This window comes from Dasypus novemcinctus, chromosome 7 (genome assembly GCF_030445035.2).
Source record: "Dasypus novemcinctus isolate mDasNov1 chromosome 7, mDasNov1.1.hap2, whole genome shotgun sequence".
Classification (NCBI taxonomy): Eukaryota; Metazoa; Chordata; class Mammalia; order Cingulata; family Dasypodidae; genus Dasypus; species Dasypus novemcinctus.
In genome coordinates, this window is record NC_080679.1 from 112,607,305 (window position 1) to 112,627,432 (window position 20,128).

At 37.5% G+C, this 20,128-nt stretch overlaps 1 protein-coding gene across 2 annotated transcripts in view; it reads right to left on the reverse strand.

Annotated features, from left to right (window-relative positions):
• The window catches only part of THSD7B (thrombospondin type 1 domain containing 7B), an 882,043-nt gene that overhangs the window by 35,906 nt on the left and 826,009 nt on the right, over nucleotides 1-20,128 (reverse strand). For both annotated transcript variants that reach the window (XM_058301029.1, XM_071216471.1), the window contains 3 exons: nucleotides 11,664-11,805; nucleotides 9,874-9,989; nucleotides 7,051-7,168 (listed from right to left, as the gene is read on the reverse strand). In XM_058301029.1, the coding sequence (XP_058157012.1) occupies nucleotides 7,051-7,168; nucleotides 9,874-9,989; nucleotides 11,664-11,805 (376 nt within the window). The remainder of the gene's footprint in view (nucleotides 1-7,050; nucleotides 7,169-9,873; nucleotides 9,990-11,663; nucleotides 11,806-20,128) is intronic.

The window sequence follows — 20,128 nt, forward strand, 5'->3', positions numbered from 1 at the left end:
CACACGGTATACAATAATGAATTCAAAATGCATCAAAGACCTAAATTTAAGAGCTAAAACTATAAAAATCTTAGAAGCAAATATAGGGGCAAATCTGTCTGTCCTTGGATTTGACAATGGTTTCTTAAATATAATACAAAAAGACCAGCCAACAAAAGAAAAAAATATATAAATTAGACTTCATTAAAATGAAAAACTTTTGTGCATCAAAGGACATTATCAAGAAAGTAAAAAGACAAACCAAAATGGGGAGGAAATATTTGAAAATAATATTTTTGATAAGGGTTTAATATCCAGAACATTTAAAGGGCTCCTCAACTCAACAACAAAAGGACAAATGACCCAACTAAAAATGTGCCAAGGACTTGAACAGACATTTCTCCAAAGAAGATATACAAATGGCCAAGATGCAAATGAAAAGATGCTGAACATCATTAACCATTAGGGAAATAAAATTAAAGCCACAATAAGATACTACTTCACATCCATTAGGATAGCTGTAATCAAGAAACAAAAAAAAAAACAAATGTTGGCAAGGATGAGGTGAAATTAGAACATTTGAACATTCCTGATGAGAATGTAAGACGGTGATGCCCTTGTAGAAAACATTTCAGCTGTTGCTCAAAAAGTTAAAAAAAAAAAATTTACCATATGACCCAGCAATTCCACTTCTAGATAAATACCAAAAAGAACTGATATCAGAGACTTAAACAGATACTTACGCATATTATCCAATGTTCATAGCAGCATTATTTACAATAGCCAAAAACTGGAAGCAACCCAAATATTCAATGACAGATGAATTAATAAATAAAATATGGAATATCCTCACAATGGAATGTTTAATAGCCATAAAAAGGAATGAAATTCTAATAATGATACAACATGAATGAACCTTGGAAATGCTATACTAAGTAAAGAAGCCAGACACAAAAGGACACACATTTTCTGATTCCACTTATGTGAACAATCTAAAATATGCAAAATTATAGAAATAGAGAGTACTTTAGCTGTTACATGGGGCTGAGGAGAAGGGAGAATGGAGAGTGAGTGATTAATGGGTATGGAGTTTCTGTCTGGGGTGATGAAATATTTTGGAAATAGGTAGAGGTAATGGTTATACTACATTGTAAATGTAATTAATGCCACTAAATTGTACACTTAAAAATGATAAAAAGGCAAATTTTATGTTATTTTCCACAATTAAAAAAAAAAACCCTGAACAATAAAACAGGGTTCCAGCTTGCAGGATGTGCTTAAAAAGAAAGAGAAAAAAGTAATGATGCTAATATGCTATCTTTTTATGGATAAAAAAGTGAAAGTGAGTTCTGCAAAGGATAAGTGACTTATTCAAATACTAGTTTGCTATTGGAAAAGCCAGTTTCAAAACTCAGATCTTCTGGTTTCTTGTCTAACCTTTTTCTTTTTCCCATTTAGCTTCTTATTCTTTTGTGATAGGAACTAATTACTTGATCCAGCAAATACGTTTGAACTATTCAAACTATTGGACTGTGCCCAATCAAAGGCACCATATTGATTAAATTTTATGCAGATATCAGAAGTGAAGGTTACTGGCTTGCCCTTGAAGTCTCAAAAACCATAAACCAAAACAAAACAAAAACCTAGAAACAAAAAGGTAATGGTTCTTTTCAGTTAATACAATTTTTTATTATTATTATGGGCAGTGGTTAGCAGGTACTCTAGAAGCAAGCTGGATTACACAGTATTGAAAAATAGTATAAACCATATGCATTGAATTAAAAATATAAAACAGAAAAATCATGGTCTGGGATTAATAACATTCTTAGAGTGGTATTGGCTAAATAACAATTATGAATAATTCATGGTATGCTAAATTTGGAGAGTTCTACATTCCACTGTACTGATGAAAATTCAACAAAGAACACGATGAATCCAAATATTAAGCTCTTCTATTACAAGCTTTGATCTTTGAAATCTAAAGAGATCCCTTAGCAGAAGCTTAGAATCCGTCTCTCCCTAACCTGAAATAAATTGGATTCAAACTCTTCTGACTTTGAAATCTTTAACACAATTAGAAAGTATATGTCAAGCTTCAGGTGTACATTAAAGAGGTAATTCAGATGCTTGGAAAATAAAATAAGAGCTCATTTTCAACATTTCCTTCAGATCAATATACTTCTGTGGGTTTGATGGTGAAGTGTGGCTCATGGGAAACCATCGGGGTATCAGAACACTAGGTTTTGCCCGACTACTAACAGATTCATAAACAGATTATTTTGTGAACTTCATTCTTGATAAAGAAGACAGCTGAGAGCCGCAGGTGCTGAAGTTAGACTCCCACGTACCTTGCTTGCCTACATTAATGTGACTAAATAAACCCTCTCATGGTCCCTGCCCATTGCCACAACCAGTTGGAAACAAGAAAGCATTGCATAAAAAGGCTGGCACCCTTTCTTAGATGAGACAAACACAGATGTTGTGCAATGACACTTTCCCATCCTTTCAGCTCCAGAATTCGGTCTCTTTTTTGTTGTTGTTGTTAATCTGTATAATACAAAACATCTGTACACATTTCTACCTTTGATTAGTGCCATTTGTTTACTGTTGTTGGGTTGTATGATGAGAAGATTAAGATGAGATTTAAATACAGAATTCTCTCATGTTGGAAACCACTGAGGTAATGATGAGGAAAGAGCTGGTGCTGCAGGATTGGAAAAGGATGTTGGAATGGTGGGGAGAAGCACAAGTTTGGAGCTGAACGGCTGAATACATCTAATCACAAAGGCTGCATCTGCAGTGTCCTGAGAGTAGGTGCTTAAAAACCCCAGGGCCATGTGTCCTAGTGTTCTAGTTCTCTTTGTTCAATTCATTTTTTAAAGATTGAATTGGGGCACAAGTAAATAGTATAAGAAAAATACTCAAGGTTACTTGAGTATTGAGAAAAATACTCTGCAGGTTCTAATGTGAAAGTTTGAATATTACAGGTGGTCCAAAAATATCTGTCAGATTGAACACTGAGCAGCCTATTAAAGGAAACACTGGCTATAGCAGCTTCTGTCATCCACTTTTGCCATTCACTTTTGACATAAATATTACCTCCTCAGTGGTCTTTTCACCCCCATGTTTCTGTGAGATACTCCCCTAGTTATTCTCTGTATGTGATCTGTTTTGGTTTCATCACCTGTTATTTTTGTGTTTATCTACATGTTTATTTGCCTTCTCTCTGACTCCTCACCACCACTTTCCACTCTCCAATAGAATATTAGTTCTATGAAGCCAGCAGGACTTTATTTGCCTGGGGATCTGATCTGGTCCATTCTCAGCATATGCTCAGTTTCTTGAAGACTTACCGACCATCAGAAAACATCCAATAAATAGTTGTGAAATAAATGAACAAAATTCTTCTACAGTCTTGCCTTCAAGAATAGAACTCCAGAGAGTAGGGTCACCATATAATTTATTTTCCATACTGATGCTTTCGAAAATGAAAGAGGATTCTAGTAGGTGCCAGGATAGCAGGCATAAACTTTATAATTTTTTTCTGAATGAATAAAGAAATGACATTTAGACTTGCTGGAGGGTTTGTCAATTATCAGTATTGCAGAATATTTTTAAAAATGTATTATTACCTTTGGCAGTTCAGAAAATCAAGACATCTAAAGGTCAAGAAAGGATTCCCAAGAAGATGTCCTCCTAGCCCCTTAGAAAAAGCAGGTGGAGGTGACTTATAACTGGTGCCATAGTTATGTGCAAATGGATACTATTCAGATGATTTTCAAGTACTTCATGCAACTTGATTTCCCCAAGTGGTTAACATTCTCTCCCTAGTCCCTCTGTTCACAAAGAGACTTTCTTTAGAAAATCTTCTTTGTTTGATTGTTTGTCTTTATTGATTATTCTAAGGATTAGAAGGAAGGTCAATTTCAGCTTAAAGTCTAATAGCCTAGAATGTCCCAACAGTGGGATTCAGATTTGGAAGTTTTTGGTTTTTTTTTTCCCTAGTAGACCAAAAAAAGGTCTGATAATACCACAATACAAGCAGAACTGCTGAAAAAATGAAAGTCATAGCTTAATACTGAACTTACTATTTGGAGCCTTATTTATAAAGATGTTGTGTTAGAATAACATGGAGATATGCCATGTTTCAATGACTTGGTACAATGGAAGAATTAGGAACTATGGCAGAAATAATCACAAACAGATCTCCTTTCTCACTGCATTGAATCCTTTCTTGGGTAAAAGTACTTAAGAACCTACATACCTAGGCAGAGAGGGACACACAGCCACGGGCAGGGGTGGGCTGCCTTTGAGCATCATGCTTTAGACTACATGCTCTTCCCCTCTGAGTGTTCTCCTGAAGGTCCAGAACCACCTGAACAATAACAAATACTAACTGAAGTTCTTACACATGCCAGGCCCTGTGCTTCATGGGCACTGGGAGGGGACTCATGCATGAAGAGCTCTAACTGGGTCTTTGGCATTCAAATGATTCGATTGCACATATTATAAAAGTGATGGGAGGCAGTTTCTGGGGGTGATGGTGAGATATTACCTTTGAGAAAATATGCCAAGGTGGAAAGTAGGATGATATGATCAAGGACACAACTGAAATATGGCTTACTGGAGCAGAGAGAGCCAGCAGGACAGTGGTGGGGGGTGGGGGAAGTGACAGGGATGGAGAGGGGGAGACCTGGCTGAGATCCTGAGTGTCCTCTTAGACTAGGTTCATGATACAGAACTTTACCCTCTCTCTGTTTCCTGTGACACCCTTTACTTCTGTGACAGTCACATTCCCAGCACAGGCACTTGAGGCTAAGACTGCAGTTCTTACTGCTGTCGACCAATCAGGGTGGGTCTCTTCTGGACAGAGGTGCAAATAATTTTTCTGATGAAAGGCACTGCTAGTATGAATTACACCTCTCACTTGTAAGAGGCTTTCGTGAACACATCAGAATGCAACGTTACCTGTTTGTAGGTCGACCATCTGTTCTTCACCTACACTGTAAACTCCATGTGCACAGGGAAATTGACATTTTCCCCCACTGCTGCATTCCCAACATGCAGAACTATAACTGGCACTTAAGTATTTGTTTAATGGCTAAGTGGATTTGTGAATGACTAAAGTCAACAGGAAAACACTTGATCATTTTCACATTTTTAAAAAAATCACTTAGGTTGTGACTGTAATATATGGATTTTGAGTGGGGTAAAAAGGATGAGGGATGAAAGTGAGAAAGAAGAGTGACTTAGACCATGGTATCATCTTCAGAAGATCCCAGAAGTTCTCCAATAACCCTCTTTACTGGTATAGAGGAAGATGGCAGTGGAAACATATATTAAACATATACTAAATACTCAATGTTTCCAAGTCACTCTGCTAGTTATACTCATATATGTCATATCATTTAATTCTCAAACCAAAAACCAAACCTCAAAAAGATTGTTAATTTCCCTTATAGAGGAAGAAAATAAGACTTACCCAAACAGCTGCAATTTGAATTTAGATCTACCCAACTGTAATGCATAAACTATACCATGTTGCCTCTTAGAATATTTGAGGAACAGCAGATCAGTTACTGAAATTTGGTCCTAACACTTACCCAGGTTTTTTTTTTTAAATAGGCCCCCAATTATACAGGGAATGGCATATTTTTATTAGTAGTATATATAGTGTTACCCACATTTTCATTATGAATGATGCTCTTAGCAGAAATAGGTGTCAATTTCCCTTAGTCATGTTTGCCTAATACATGTCCTGGTTACATTTCTCAGATGTGTCTTTTCCAGCATCTTATTGCTGAACTTACAGATGAGCCTCTCTTCCATGCTTACTCCTGCCTCAGTACCTCAGACTAACCAACAAAGGCAGAGAATTATCAATGACCCTAGCACATTCTTTTGTGAGTAGCTTAGAAATAAGCCCACACTTTAGAGACACTTCTGAAAAAAACTGGCTCCAAATATCTCTGATTGGCAATCAGACCCAGGTTTTGGTATCTCTACTTCCACCCTCATTCCATGATTCCTTCCTTCCTTTCCCTTCCTTGTTTAGTGTGTAGCTAGATGTCAGGAGTTCTCCCTAGATCCCTAATCCAAATTTCTGACATTTTCCTTATGGTAAATTGCAGTTCTCTTTCAGGGCAGGTGTTCTATTCTAAACCACTGCTATGCGCATCCCTGCTTTGCTACTGTCAATTGTTTTCTCATAGATACATGTCTTGGGCCCTATTTGAGCCTCATGACTGGAATGTCACCTAAGCTTGCATATGTCTAGTTTCTGAGTATCAATTGCCTTCTGCACTCCTTGCGACTGTTCATTACTTACCCACTGAGATCCTGCGACCTTGTGGCAGTGATTGCTATCTGTCCACCTATGATTCAAACTCCTTTTGCCCCATAATATAGTGTAACATCATTGTAGGAAGTGACTAGCCAATTGGGAACTATATTTCCTGCCCTGGCACACTAAATCTAGCTGGGAACATGTGGCTATATTATCTAAAGGACATCGATGGAAGAGATGTATGCTACTTCAACCCTGGCCCATATTACACCTCCACAGTGCCAGATGGATGCCAACAGTTGAAGAAACTTGGTAATGTGAAAGGGTAGACCCTCTAGGAAGCTATGTCCTTGACTGACCTTTTGGAGCAGAAATTGCCCCTCCCAAATGACAAGGCTTTATGAGGGCGAAAATAAATCTCTGGACTTTGAAGTTAAGCCTCTGTTTTTGGGGTTTATCTGATATAGCAGCCAGTTTTACTTATCCAATACATACTTCTTCCAAAAACCACTGAGGCCATTCTTTGAACTGATTGAGTTTCTGACCTTTTGACTGTCTCACTAGTCCCACAGGTTCAGCGGCCCCTCTGGAGTCTCCCACCGACAATAGTTCTGTAACATCTGCCTAGCCCAAATGGACTAATAGGAGGCCCTGTTCTGTCTCTTGCCTTCTGGGTCAACCTCAAATGCCAACGTGGCTTACGCTCATTTATGAATTTATGGTATACAGAAAGGGATCAAAAAACTAAGACAATCAGTGGGAGCAAAGAGAGGGAACCCAAATACCTCCATGGCCACAGGTCCGTGAACACTCTGTCCATGCTGTCCACCCTGAGAGCTGGCAGTTGACCACACATTCCACCAGGCATTGAATGTTCATTCTCTGGGGCTTCTCCAAGTTAAGCTGCAATGGAAATGAAATATGATTTCACTGGAGAAAGTTATACCTGTTAATACTGGTGATTTGGCATGTTATTAAGTAAAGGGCCAGCCAGCTAGGATTTCATTAAAATTAGAACAAGAGATTCATCTACCTTTAATGGCTAAAGATTTTAGCAAAGGATCCCCAACTTGTTAGCTTCTATTCTTACTAACATTTCTTTGATAAGGAAAGGGGGGGGGGGGGGGGAGTTGTGGAAGGAGAGGATGGAATGGAAGGAGTTCTCCAACTTCCATTGTGCACAGGGACTGCAGATGGGTACTTGTTAAAATGATGATGCCCACACCAAAGATTCTGTTTTAAAAGGTTTGAATTGCTTGCAGTAGGGCCAGGAATTTACATTTTCAAAACAAGCATGACATGTGATTGTGATATAAACAGTCACTATTCCTTACTGGAATACACTGGAAGAGGAGAACAAAAATTTGAAAGAGATAAAGTAGGCAAAACAAAACAAAATAAGCCAAAAAATAAAAAACCAAACTTTGCTAAGTAATACACATGGATGTACAGAATGCAGTACTGTGATAGAAAGTAGTGCTCAAGTTGAAGAAGCATGGATGAGGAATGGCACCTAGAGAAGAGCACTGATGGAATGAGTCCCCAAAATTTGTTCAGCAACTGGCAGTCACACTTAAAAAGTTAAGTTCTTGAATAAATAAGCTCCAAACGGGAAAATGTAATTGACTCCATCTCACTAACTTGGTCAGCAATGCTGGTATAAAGTTACCAGTTATCTTTCTTTGGGGAAAGACTGTCCTTATCTGAGATAATAATCTTTGTACATTTTGTTGAAATAAAATTATCCTTTCTTCTATGAATTGGTGTGATCATAGAAAATTTTTGTCCTTACTTTACACAATAAAAATTAGTTAGCCTCAGTTTCTTTTTAGGACATCCTAAATGATATTCTATCCTAAATTATAGAATAGATGGGCCATTAGGCTTCTCAAGTACTGAGAAAGTAGGAGGTCACATAACAAAGAGATGTGTCCTTTGCTCAGCTAGCAAGGCACCAGAGAAACATCTCTATGCCAAATTCTGGCACTGTGCTCTTCAGGCACAAAATTACCAGGTAGGTAGGCTGAAAAAGAAAGAATAAAAATAATATCAAGAGCACATCTAAAAGCCATAAAATAAGCAATTAGGCTTAAAACAAAATGATGACATTAATCATAGGACAACTGGTGATACTGTTTATTTTCCTTTATGTCCTCTCTGAAACCAGCGTCCAGGTAAAATATAACGATATTCTAATGGCCAAGGTGGAGGCGGTTTTAATAAAAGAATAAATCATCTCAGAAATTGGTGTCAACCAACACAGAAAGAATAATGAAAAATTCTTGTCTGAGAATCACTTACAGGTTTTATGTTTATTTATGAACACTTGGACAATCAACACAAATTAAATATTAGAATGCCCAAACTGTGCTAAAATTAAAGATTAACACATGATTGTTTACCAAGTGGGCAAAATATAAATGACCATAATGGGACCCATCAAGATGTATGGGTATTTTAGTTAGGTTGATATTTTGGGGCTTCTTTAAATTGATTTTCTTTAAATATTTGTTGAACATGTTATTTGGAAAGAAAAGAAATGGCTTTTCTATGAATGGAGAGTTTATACATTTGCGTTCAAAAGAAAAGATTTAAACCATACACTAAATGTAAGATTTTCATATACTTGAAGTTGTAGATTTACTATTATTTTTCCCTGAAGCCAACTTCTTGAAAGGCAGATTAAATAACATAAAGTACTAAAATAATTCCCTTATACCAGGCTTCAGAATTTTACCAGATGGGACAGCCAGTTTCAGGAGATGCACTCTCAGGCTCTTAGGTCCAGGGCTATGGTTGTATTGGCGGTTCAGGTGCATGTTGAGAAAATACAGGTGAGGAAGGTTTAGCTTTGCTTTTAATTTCTACTTGTGGACTACCCTATGTTAGGAAATGTGGGACCAATTTCATTTTGCCAGCTTGTTAGGAACATTTCAGTGGAAACCTGAGTTAACTAGTCTCATATTTCCAGTTTATATCAAAGACTTGTTAGTGATTCGTACAGTGTAACATGTGATCATCTTTATTTCTATTAAACCTGCTCCTGAGTGCTTCTTATTTATATGATGGAAAGGAAAGTATGATTTATTTGTAATAAGTCTGATGATACCTTTTGTCTAAACCTGAGATAGAAGAGAAAAGGGTCAATATAAATTACAAATCTGAAAGTGAAAGGGAGGCATTTTGGCTTAGACTGAGAAGAAAACCACAACTGTACTACTTATCTAGCAACCCTTTGCTAAGTAAATTAACATCATAATAGCACATGGTGGCAGGTATTCATCATGCACACAAATGAATCAGCTGTGCAATACAAAAAGCCTTATCTAAATATAAACATTGTCCAGTTTCAACACTTTGCAGGCTAATTACAATTAAAGACATTTTGAGCGTATTAAAAAATATTCTTTGATGAACTCTTTTTCCTACAAATGGTCTATTCCCCATTAGGTGCACTGTACTTCTCGAATTCCTCTTACTCTAACTTAACCTAAGCTGAGACAAGAAGAAATGAGTCTTTGTCATCTCTATCAAACATCATGCAGGCTGAAGACCAATATTAAGAAAAACAAAGCCTTGAGTGTTAGATATAAATATCAGTGAATTACCTGCTCGCAGTGGTCCATGCTGACTGGCTTGCCGTCACTGCGCACGCAGCTCAGGAGGCGGGTCCTGACGCCCTGCCCACAGGTCGCATTTTCACTCAGCTGGCACATGCTCCACTCTACAGGCATATGATCACCCACACCAGAGGTCAAAATTACGGCCACGTAAGCACAACGCAATAAACCCTTGACCATCTGTACTTGCAGCATGGACATAATCCTAAAACCATTTCCAGGCAGCTTTAAAAAGCATTGGGCAAACCTTTTATTGCAAAAAAATTAAAATAAGCAGATAAAAGTGTGTTACCTTCCTAAGCTTCTTTTCTGGAGGTAAAAAACAAATGGTTTGTAAGAAACCTTCTCACAGTTGCCTGGGGTAGGAAAGGAAAGATGCTCAACAGGACAGCAAAGCCAAACCAGTTTGGAATCAACTGCTTACTGGGGGAAACTGAGAGAGAAGATAACCCAGAAATGACACCAGTCTTTGATGTAAACCTGAAAATGTTTCTAAGGAACAAATCCAATTTTCTAAATCATTTGGGTACAGTTGGTACAGGGGAGTCCAGAGAGACCACAAAATGGTAAACTCTGTTTTTTCCAAGTAATTCTATCATGAAAGATTTTACAGATTTGGCCAGTAGCATTAGAAATTAGACAAATAACTTATGGTTAGAATAAATTATCTGCAATTTAATTTGATCCTTTAAAAACAACAGAAATCCTATTGTTGGTGAGGGTGGAAAGGATGATCCTTGATCATAAGCAATGAGAACCTCTTTAAGGAAATTTTCTGTAGTTGGTATGTTTCCTAAGAGTTTAATAGGAATATCAGACCCACATGTAGTAAATTCAATATTTTAAAGGCATGCTCTTCCAATAAGGGAAATTGCATTGTATTTCCAAAAAAAAAAATTATTATAAAAAACAAGGCTCAGAAGTACCTTGATTTGAAGGGCAAAAAAAAAGGCAAATAGATCTGGTCAGCTTTTACCAGTAAGGACAATCAAACAGTCACACAGAATTCACTACAAGGTTTTTTACACGAGAAATCTTAGCAGTGCCAATGTGATTGCAACAAGGGAGTTTTACAAGGACATGCCATTGCTTCACCTCTGCAGGAAAGTGGAGGCTTGCTCATCAGTATGGGATTCAAAGCTGAGACTTCAAGTGGCACCACGCCTTGGGCTTTATTTGTACATCTGATGCAAGAGGGATTGGCAGTTTGTAGATGAATGTAACTAACCAGGCACAGAGCAACATGGAGCTCAGGAAAACCCAAATAGGGCTGACTAACGAGGCTGGTGCGACTTGCAGTGCCTCTGAAATTTCTGCCCAGTCGGGCCCACCATTCCTGCTCCCATGCATCAATGCCTGGGAATAAAGCATGGGAATAAAGCATGTGATGCATGGGGTTGAATTTCTTAAAGGAGCAAAGGCCATGAAAGAGCTAAACTCTATGATATTATGAGTGCATTCTTCCCTACATGATAAATCATTCTCTGCTTCTTGCTTTTGTTGTTACCATTTACCATGGCTTAATTCAACATTATTCTGAAATTTGCCAAATCTTTCCAAGCATCTCTTACTTCAGAGATTCTATACTGCCTTGCAGAACCCACATGCCAGAGTGGGTGTCCCCCTCTGAGAAGACACCAGGAATGTTAAGTCCTCAGACCTTCATGCAACACACTCATATACTCTACTTGCAGCCCTTAATCGGGAGAATGGAAACACACACAAATTTTCTCCATTTGTCAATCCTTAGGGAAAATGACCACAGATCTCAACTGCACCTGTTAGATTGTACTGGAACTGGAAGCAATTTTCATTAAGAAGGCAGGGCCGGACTTGTGAGTCTTCGGCACAGCTCCTTGTGCTCAGCGAGGGTCTCAGCAGATGGCGGGTTCTTCTTTGCATTGCGTGGGGGCTGCATGACTATGAAAACCAAGGGCAGGCAGCATTAATAAAGACCCATGCTTAACTGATAAATTATACATGATTATCTGCATACATGGAGGCACTTACAAAACAACTACAAGTAACAGAACATTGAGTGTTAAATGCAATCTTTAGAAAATAAAACCATTCCATGAATAACTGTAAACCCAATATTTTTCCCACCTGACAAATTATTCTTTTGTTGTGTTAGAGTGATGCCTCTGTTCCTGCCTCCCATGTATAATTAGGCATATGGAGACTATTTCCACCAATCAAACCTCACTATGTATTCTTAAATAGGCTCTCATACAGTAAGAAAGTATTACATTTTGAATGTTTAAATGAATGAAAAAAGATAGTAGTTAGAGTTACAAATGTCAACTGAGGGAGTGCTGAGTTCCCAACCAGGGGCGCTCTGTCACATTCCCCAATAGAACAACATATCCCCCAAGTGCAATGGCAAAGATCAACAAGGAATGATGATTCAGTAATGAGCCCTTGATACTGATGACTGTACTTACTAGCCTGTGTGCCTGAAATATGAACTAGGCCTAGAGCTGTAGGGTATCTAAGAGTTACCTCCTGAGAGCCTCCATGTTTGCTCAAATGTGGCCACTCTATAAGCCAAACTCAACATGTAAATGCATTACCTTCCCCCAGCATGGTACAGGACTCCTGGTGATGAGCCTCCCTGGCGCCGAGGCATTACTACCAACCACTACCCGCTGAAGCAACTAGAAAGACCTTGAATAAAAGGGTCAACTCAGACCAGTAGAATATCTCAGCCTACATATTGGATCAAGTGTTAAAAACTGCTTTTTGACCTTGTATAAAAGAGGGAAATGGCAAAGAAAAATGAGTTAATATGGGTAAGGGTCTTCCAAAAAGAGTTGGGGGGGTCATTAGAGGGGTTGTGCTTACGCACACCTCAGCAGGACCCCAGAAAAAGCCAAAGTAGTTACAACCCTAGGTACTGGTTTTCCTGAAGGCTATGGAGATCCACAGGGTATATGGTCTTGGCAGATGGATTTGGAGTTCTGTGCCATGGCAGAAGGCCCTACTTTGGAATTTGTGCTCCTGGTGTGATGGAGCTGGACTCAGAGATGGGAATTTTCTACACATGCCTCTTCTGTCACTTTCACTGGACCTGTGGTTGGCAATAGGGATGGTGCATACTCAGGAGACTTGAATCTCTGGACTGCCCATGTGCCAGCTGGGCCCTGAGCCTCAGCAGAGTGGTCACTCCTACTCTCTGGTTTGTTGGTCTTACCCAGTTCAGCTAACAGGGAAGTGAAGAAGGTCAACCACCACACCAGGGAATCAAGAGTGCCTACAACTGCAAGTAGAGGAATTGCAGCCATCATTCATGTGGACCCTAAGCCCCCTCTTGATATAGAGGTGGAGAGGACATCACCATCCCAGGGTCCACAGAATGGAGGAATAAAATATGGACTAGAGTGGACTTACTGACATTCTACAGTAAAACTATTGTGATAAGTAATAGAAGAAATTTTAACATTGAGGTGGAAAAAGTGGCCACAGTAGTTGCTGAGGGCTGGGAGAGGGTAGAAGAGATAGGATATGGAGGCATTTTTGGGATTTTGAGTTGTCCTAAATGATATGGCAGGGTCAGATGCTGGACTTTATATATCCTGCCATAACCCACTGAATGTACTGGGTGGGAGTGTGAACTACAGGGTAAACTATTATCTATGTAGTGCAGCAGTGCCCCAAAATGTGTTCACCGAGTGCTGTGAGTATGCCACAATGATGAAAGAGGTTGTTGATGTGGGAGGAGTGGGGTGGGGGGTTGGGGGTATATGGGAACCTCTTATATTTTTAATAACATTTTTCATGTGATGTATATACCTTCAAAAAAATATAATTGACAAAAATGATGTGGCGTGGGTGGGGAGTAGGTTATATGGGAAAAAATAAAGAAACAATAATAATATAATTAATATTATACTAATTTTACAATTGAACAAAAAAAGGAAAGTATAAATTATTGTGACATTTCAAGTATTCTATAATATTTGGCATGATATTGATGTACCCTAAAATTCAAACCAAACAAAAATGATTTTAACCTCAAGGAAGATAAAGATAAAACTAATCAAGATGACCTAATGAAGATGGAATTTTTTTTTAAGTCATGAGAAAATAGACAATATGTGTTATTTCAAAAAAACACAGTAGTTAATATTGGTTCATCAATTGCACCACATTCATGCAAGATGTTAAAAGGGGATATTGTGTGTGGGTGTGGGTGTGGGGCGTTATATGGAATTCCCTAGACTTTTGGAGTAATATTTCTGTAAATCTAAAATTTCTCTAAAAATAAAGTTTATTACAAGAAAAAAAAAAAGACACTGTCCCTGTGCCTCCAGATAGTCTGTCCCATAATCACAAGGAATATTTTAAGAAGAAAACTTTAAATTCCAGAACAAACAAGTGTAGGAAGGAATTATGAAATCAAGATTGTTGATATACCCAAACTCTCCTCTTATTTGGGAGGCCCTCTGACCTTCAGGGGACAAGGCACTGTAAGTTGCTGGCCTTTCGGCAAAATAATGTATAAATGTGAACTTCAGAGATCCATTAAATAACAATTTACCCTTGGTTCCACATGTCCTTTATAGCCTCAGTTCCTATACCTTCCTTGAGCCTGGTAAACTTATCTGCCTCATCTCATCCAACTGCTCCACTTTTGCAGTGAACCACCTACCCACTCCTTCTAGAACCTTCTCCCTTTAACTGTCATTTAAACCTTGACCTTCCCATCTTCATAATGCTAATGGAAGTTTGCTTCTTCCACAGTTTTCTTTTTAATAATGACAAAATCCTCTCTTCCTTCCTGAGCAATCTTGCACCCATGCTCAGGAATCTCTTTTGAGGCATTTGCTTCTAGACATAAATACATACATGTATGCATATACGCCACACCTGTCTTTATGTTGGCATATCATGTTTCTTTACTTTCCTGACTTTCCCCCTTCTTTATAAAATTTTGACGGCAGGATGGACAATGGCTTCTACTTCCTATGTTACTTTCTGCAAATCTTAGTGTATACTATACACAGCAATTGTTTACTAAATATCATTAAATATGGTCACAAGAACACAATTCTAGATCCAACACTTTAAAGACGCTCAAAGGTGCCTAAACCATAGAGCAAAAGGTAAGTCTCTGAGTTAGGATCCCAAATAACTATTTCTATATTGGAGATGTTTTACTTATTTATTTTAGTCCATTTCAGAAATTTCAGTAAGAACAAATTTGTACAAAGAATCGTGGCTATTGATGATCAAAATGATAAGGTTGGAATGCACTGAAATATGCAGGAAAAACTGCGGCAAATTATTCCTCTAATTTTAAAAATTTAAAGCTGGTTGAAACACATTTACTATTCATGTGACTTTATACTTGGATAATCTGTCAATACTTGTAAAGTAATTTTACATTTTAATTGTATTGAAATGTCTTTAGATGATCAAGAAAGGCCACTGAAACCAGATGATTATTTTTAATTATCTGCAAATGAATACCATGCTAAATGCTTACCAATAATTTATTACAATTTCACCCAATTAATTTGATTGTTCTCATGAGGAAGAATAATACCTTAAACGATTTGCCAATAAAAGAAAATGAAGATATCTCTGCAGATACTTCTGATTCATGTTCTGTTGCATTTCTACCTTATCACAAATCAATATAAATCTGAACCAAGAGTATACCTGTAAGGACTAATGTATTTGCTAGTCTAGGCCACCAAATAAAGCAGAGAAAAAACACCGTACACACACACACATCCAATTACTATGTAACCTTGAACAAGTCAATATTTAATCTGTACTTATTTCCTCATCTTAAACCTCAGTAGAAAAGTGGGGGAGAGGAGTGTGACTTTGAAGAGATGTAAGATTTCTCTCCCTTTCAGTCTATGTCTCTAAGTTTGCTTGAATATCGTTTTGAAATATCATCTTAAGCCTAACCCATCTCTGATACCATGCTGACTTTGATAATGACTAGAAGTTAATATAATTGAAAACCAGCACTGGAACTAGCTCTCTCACAAATTTTTATCCACAGAAACAGGCAAAGAGGGTAGCATGAGTGATTGAAATCTGAAAAAACAAGGTGATTTGATCTTAGGCAATATTTTCAGGCTCCACATTGTAAAAATTATGCAAGCACTACTAACAAGTGATAAATGAATAAGTATTTCCCCTTATTTCTTTCTGTTAGCTATTTATAGTAAGTTCATAAAACAATGAATTGGCCACAAGGGAGGTGAGGGTGAGACTAAGGAAAAAAAAAAAAAGAGAGCGGGCTAAGGAGGCATCTGGGTAATTTCTTCAGTAGATCAAGCCTTTGCAAACATAAAACCTGGATTTCCTCTCTGCTAGGGTGTTTTTGCAAAGACATTTTGTAAATTTCTAAATAAAGAAGTGGGAAAATGATACATGGACAAATAATCCAAAGTCACCTTGAATCAGTTTCAGCATGAAGGTCAAGGTTATACAGCTAGAGTTTATTTGCCACAGAAGCAGATGGTCAATAAGGACCTGTTAGCCTCTAATACATAAACCCTGTTATGAGACTAGATTTCTAATTTATTACATTTGAAACTCAGCACATACATTAAAATTCAATCCTTCCTTATGACCTTGTGTCTTCACACATTGCTGTCTCTAGCAGCAAGGCTTTCACCCTCTTGCCTGATCTGCAAATTTTTTATTTATCCCTCAGTATGAAATCAGATGTCCCTGCTCTAAGCCTTTCTTGACTTTCTTGGGCCCATAATAAATGGAATCGCTTTCGTCTGGTGAACATGCCCACTGCAGGTGTGCATGTATTGATCTGTGTGCATTACTCCCCATGGGCTATGTGAAGGAAAAAATCCATTTTTAATTTTCTTGGACATTTAGAGTCCTATGCTGTGTCTGGTACACTATGTAAACAATTAAAGTGTGTTGTGCAGCCTAGTTCATTCTTCCTGGGCAATAAGACTGGATTTTGGTAAGTTGCCATTAGAAAACACACAGTCAACTATCTTATCCTAGTTTCCCAGGGCTGCTGTCATAAACTACCACAGACCAGTTGGCTTAAATCACAGAAATTTATTGTCCCTAGCTCTGGGGGATAGAAGTTCAAATCAAAGTGCTGGCAGGGCCAGGCTTCCTATGAAATTTGCAGGCTTCTGGCTTTGACCAGCAACCCATGACATTCCTTGGCTTGTGGTATAATGGTCTTGCTTCGTCACATGGCTGTCTCTGTTGGTTTCCTACTTACTGCAGCAAAACTTCTTTTCAAGGACACAATCATATTGGATTAGGATCCACCCTAATCCAGTGTGGTCTCATTTTAATTCATAACATTTTCAAACACCCTATTTCCAAAAGGATCACATTTATGAGACAGAACTTAGGATGTGAACGTATCTTTTGGGGGGACACAAATCAATCCAAAACAGATCTTTTCTCTATTTTTCATACTTTCTCTATAAATTTAGATGGCATTTCCCAGAACAATAAAATTCATCATTAAATTAATAAAACATACAAATACATGAGCATTAATTTACCTACAGTAAAGATAACAAATAATTTATACAAGTCTTAAATAAGTCCAAGCAAGAAGGTATAATTTGAAATTTTTCTTAGCAAGAATTAACAGTCACAATTTAATATAAAGCCGACATTCTTTCAGTCACTCTGAAAGTCTGTTGTTTAGGATGAGTATGACTGCAAGGCCTGACATTGTCAGCTCCCATCAGATGTAGGCACCCATTTTGCTACAGGATATATCTTAATGCTGAGATGGTCTCCTCCTTGTTTAGATAACTAGTCCTACTGTCAGTTGCTCTGTCATTTTACTCTCTCTCTTTCTTGAGGCAAAAGTGGATAAAAACTAATGAATCTGGTTTTCTTATTTAGAAAAATGAGGTAAAAAGATTCTCTTAAAAAATCAGCATAATGATCTGTAAGGAAATTTTCAGTGAAATTAAACCCTAAAAGCTGTCAAGGGGTGAGAAATATCTAGGGGAGAAAAACTGGGACCTGTAGAATTGTTATTCAGGTGTCCTTTATTTATTTATTTATTTTTTTTTAATAAATCCTTTTCTCAGAGCTCCTGAGGAGATGATGGGAGAAGTGAAAAAAAGTTTTTAATCTCTCTATATCTCAGGACAATCAATTCAACCAGAGGCACATAGGCAACATCCACAAGTAAAATTAGCGAGCAAACTGTCTCCACAAACCCCAAATATGAGCAGGTGGGGACCAAAGCCTGAAGCTGCAGGTCCTGTGGTATATCAGCAACTGACAAGAGGCAGCAGAGAGTAAAATGGACCACCAAACAGACCCACGAATGCTAAATAACCTGGACCTGAAAGCTGAAAGGTGGAGGATTGAAGGGGGTGACTATCAGAGGTCCGTGGTAAGGTCTGGTGGCTGATGCCGTCTGAGCCCAAATGGGCCAAAACTCCCTTCCAGGAAAAATTCCCATGTCAAAGAGAAACTGGTAAGAAGAGTTTCCAACCTGAGCAAAACAGGGAGAATAGCAATGAAGGGAAAGGAAGGACCAGTTATTGTAAAAATGTGGCTATATGTTTGAATAACCAAAAATAAAAAAAAGTTGACAGAACATTGAAACCATGATATATGAAATTAGATTAAAAAAACAATTCCCAACTACACCTCCTTCCAAACTGTCATGAAACCTGATTTTACATAAAATTGAGCAACACAAATGGCTCAAAACCAATCTACAAGAGGTATTATAAAGAAAAGGAATAAAGAGCAGATTAGTATCTCCAAAGATAAAAAGGGTAGCAGAAAGACAGTATGAAAAGCAGATGAAACTCAAAATGAGTGAACAGTCATGTAAGAAATGATACAACAAATGGAAATACAACATAAATCAGAATTAGAAAACTCAGAAAGAGATGATAGAACTCAGGAAACAATTAGAAATAAAAGGAAAATCAGTTCAGAATGAAGATGAAACTAGAAGTACAAGAATGAAAAAAATGGTAACAAACAATGATTTAACAGAAAAAGAAAATGGAAAGAATAAAATATTGGAAATAAAATTATCAAAAGGATATGAGAGGGAAGAAGAGATATGATGTGGGGGCATTTTCAGGACTTGGAATTGTCCTGGGTGGTACTGCAGGGACAGATGCTGAACATTGTATGTCCTGCCATGGCCCACTGGGTTGACTGGGGGAGAGTGTAAACTACAATGTAAACCACTATCCATGTGGTGCAGCAGAGCTCCAAAATGTATTTACCAAATGCAATGAATGTGCCACGATGATAAAAGAGGTTGTTAATGTGGGAGGAGTGGGGTGAGGGGGTGGGGGTATATGGGGACCTCATATTTTTTTAATGTAACATTAAAAACAAAAGGATTTGAGAAAAAAATGACAATTAGAGAAGGAAGACAAAATAGATGTCACATGTCATATAGATTTCTGTGAAAAACTACCAAAGCAAGGATCTCAATTTATTTAAAAAATAATTCAAGAACATTTTCTAGAATTTTTTTAAAGATGTGAAACTACATATTAAAAAGGACTAAAGTAGACTTACTTGTATTCTACTATAGAAGTACTGTGACTCAAGCAATGGAAGAAATTATTTCATTGATGTGGAGGCAGTAGCTACTGGAGGTTCTAAGTAGAGGGAGAGGGAAAAACAGGTATAATGTGGGGGCATTTTCTGGACTTGGGAATTGTCCTGAATTACATTGCAATGACAGATAGAGGGCATCATTTATCTTGCCATAACCTACAGAATTGGGTGGGAGAGAGTAAACTACAAGGTAAACTTTAATCCATGCTTAGCGGCAATGCTCCAAAATGTGTTCATCAATTGCAATGAGAAAAAAAAAAATTTTTTTTTAAATCTGAAAAAAAATAAATCTTACTAAAATGTTTATAGAATATTTATAGAGCAGATTTGAAAAAGCTACCACTGGGACAATCTGAACATCAATACAGATAACTGAAAAGCATCAAGACACACAAAATTTGTTTAAATCTATGAGTTTATAATGATACATTAAAATAATTAGTCATATGTGGTGAAATATGCTAAGAAAACAACTTCTTATTTTGAAGACTAGTAAATAAAGGGAAATCATTTTTCTTGCCTTTTCTATACAAAATGGATCATTGGGTAATTAAATAGCAGTTGAGGCAAAGTTTCTTTTTAGAGAAGTAGTTCCGTAAGTAAATTAGGAAGAAACTGTAGAATTGGAGTGCTGTTATTTGTACTTACTTAAAGGAAATAAGGTCCAGGTATTGAT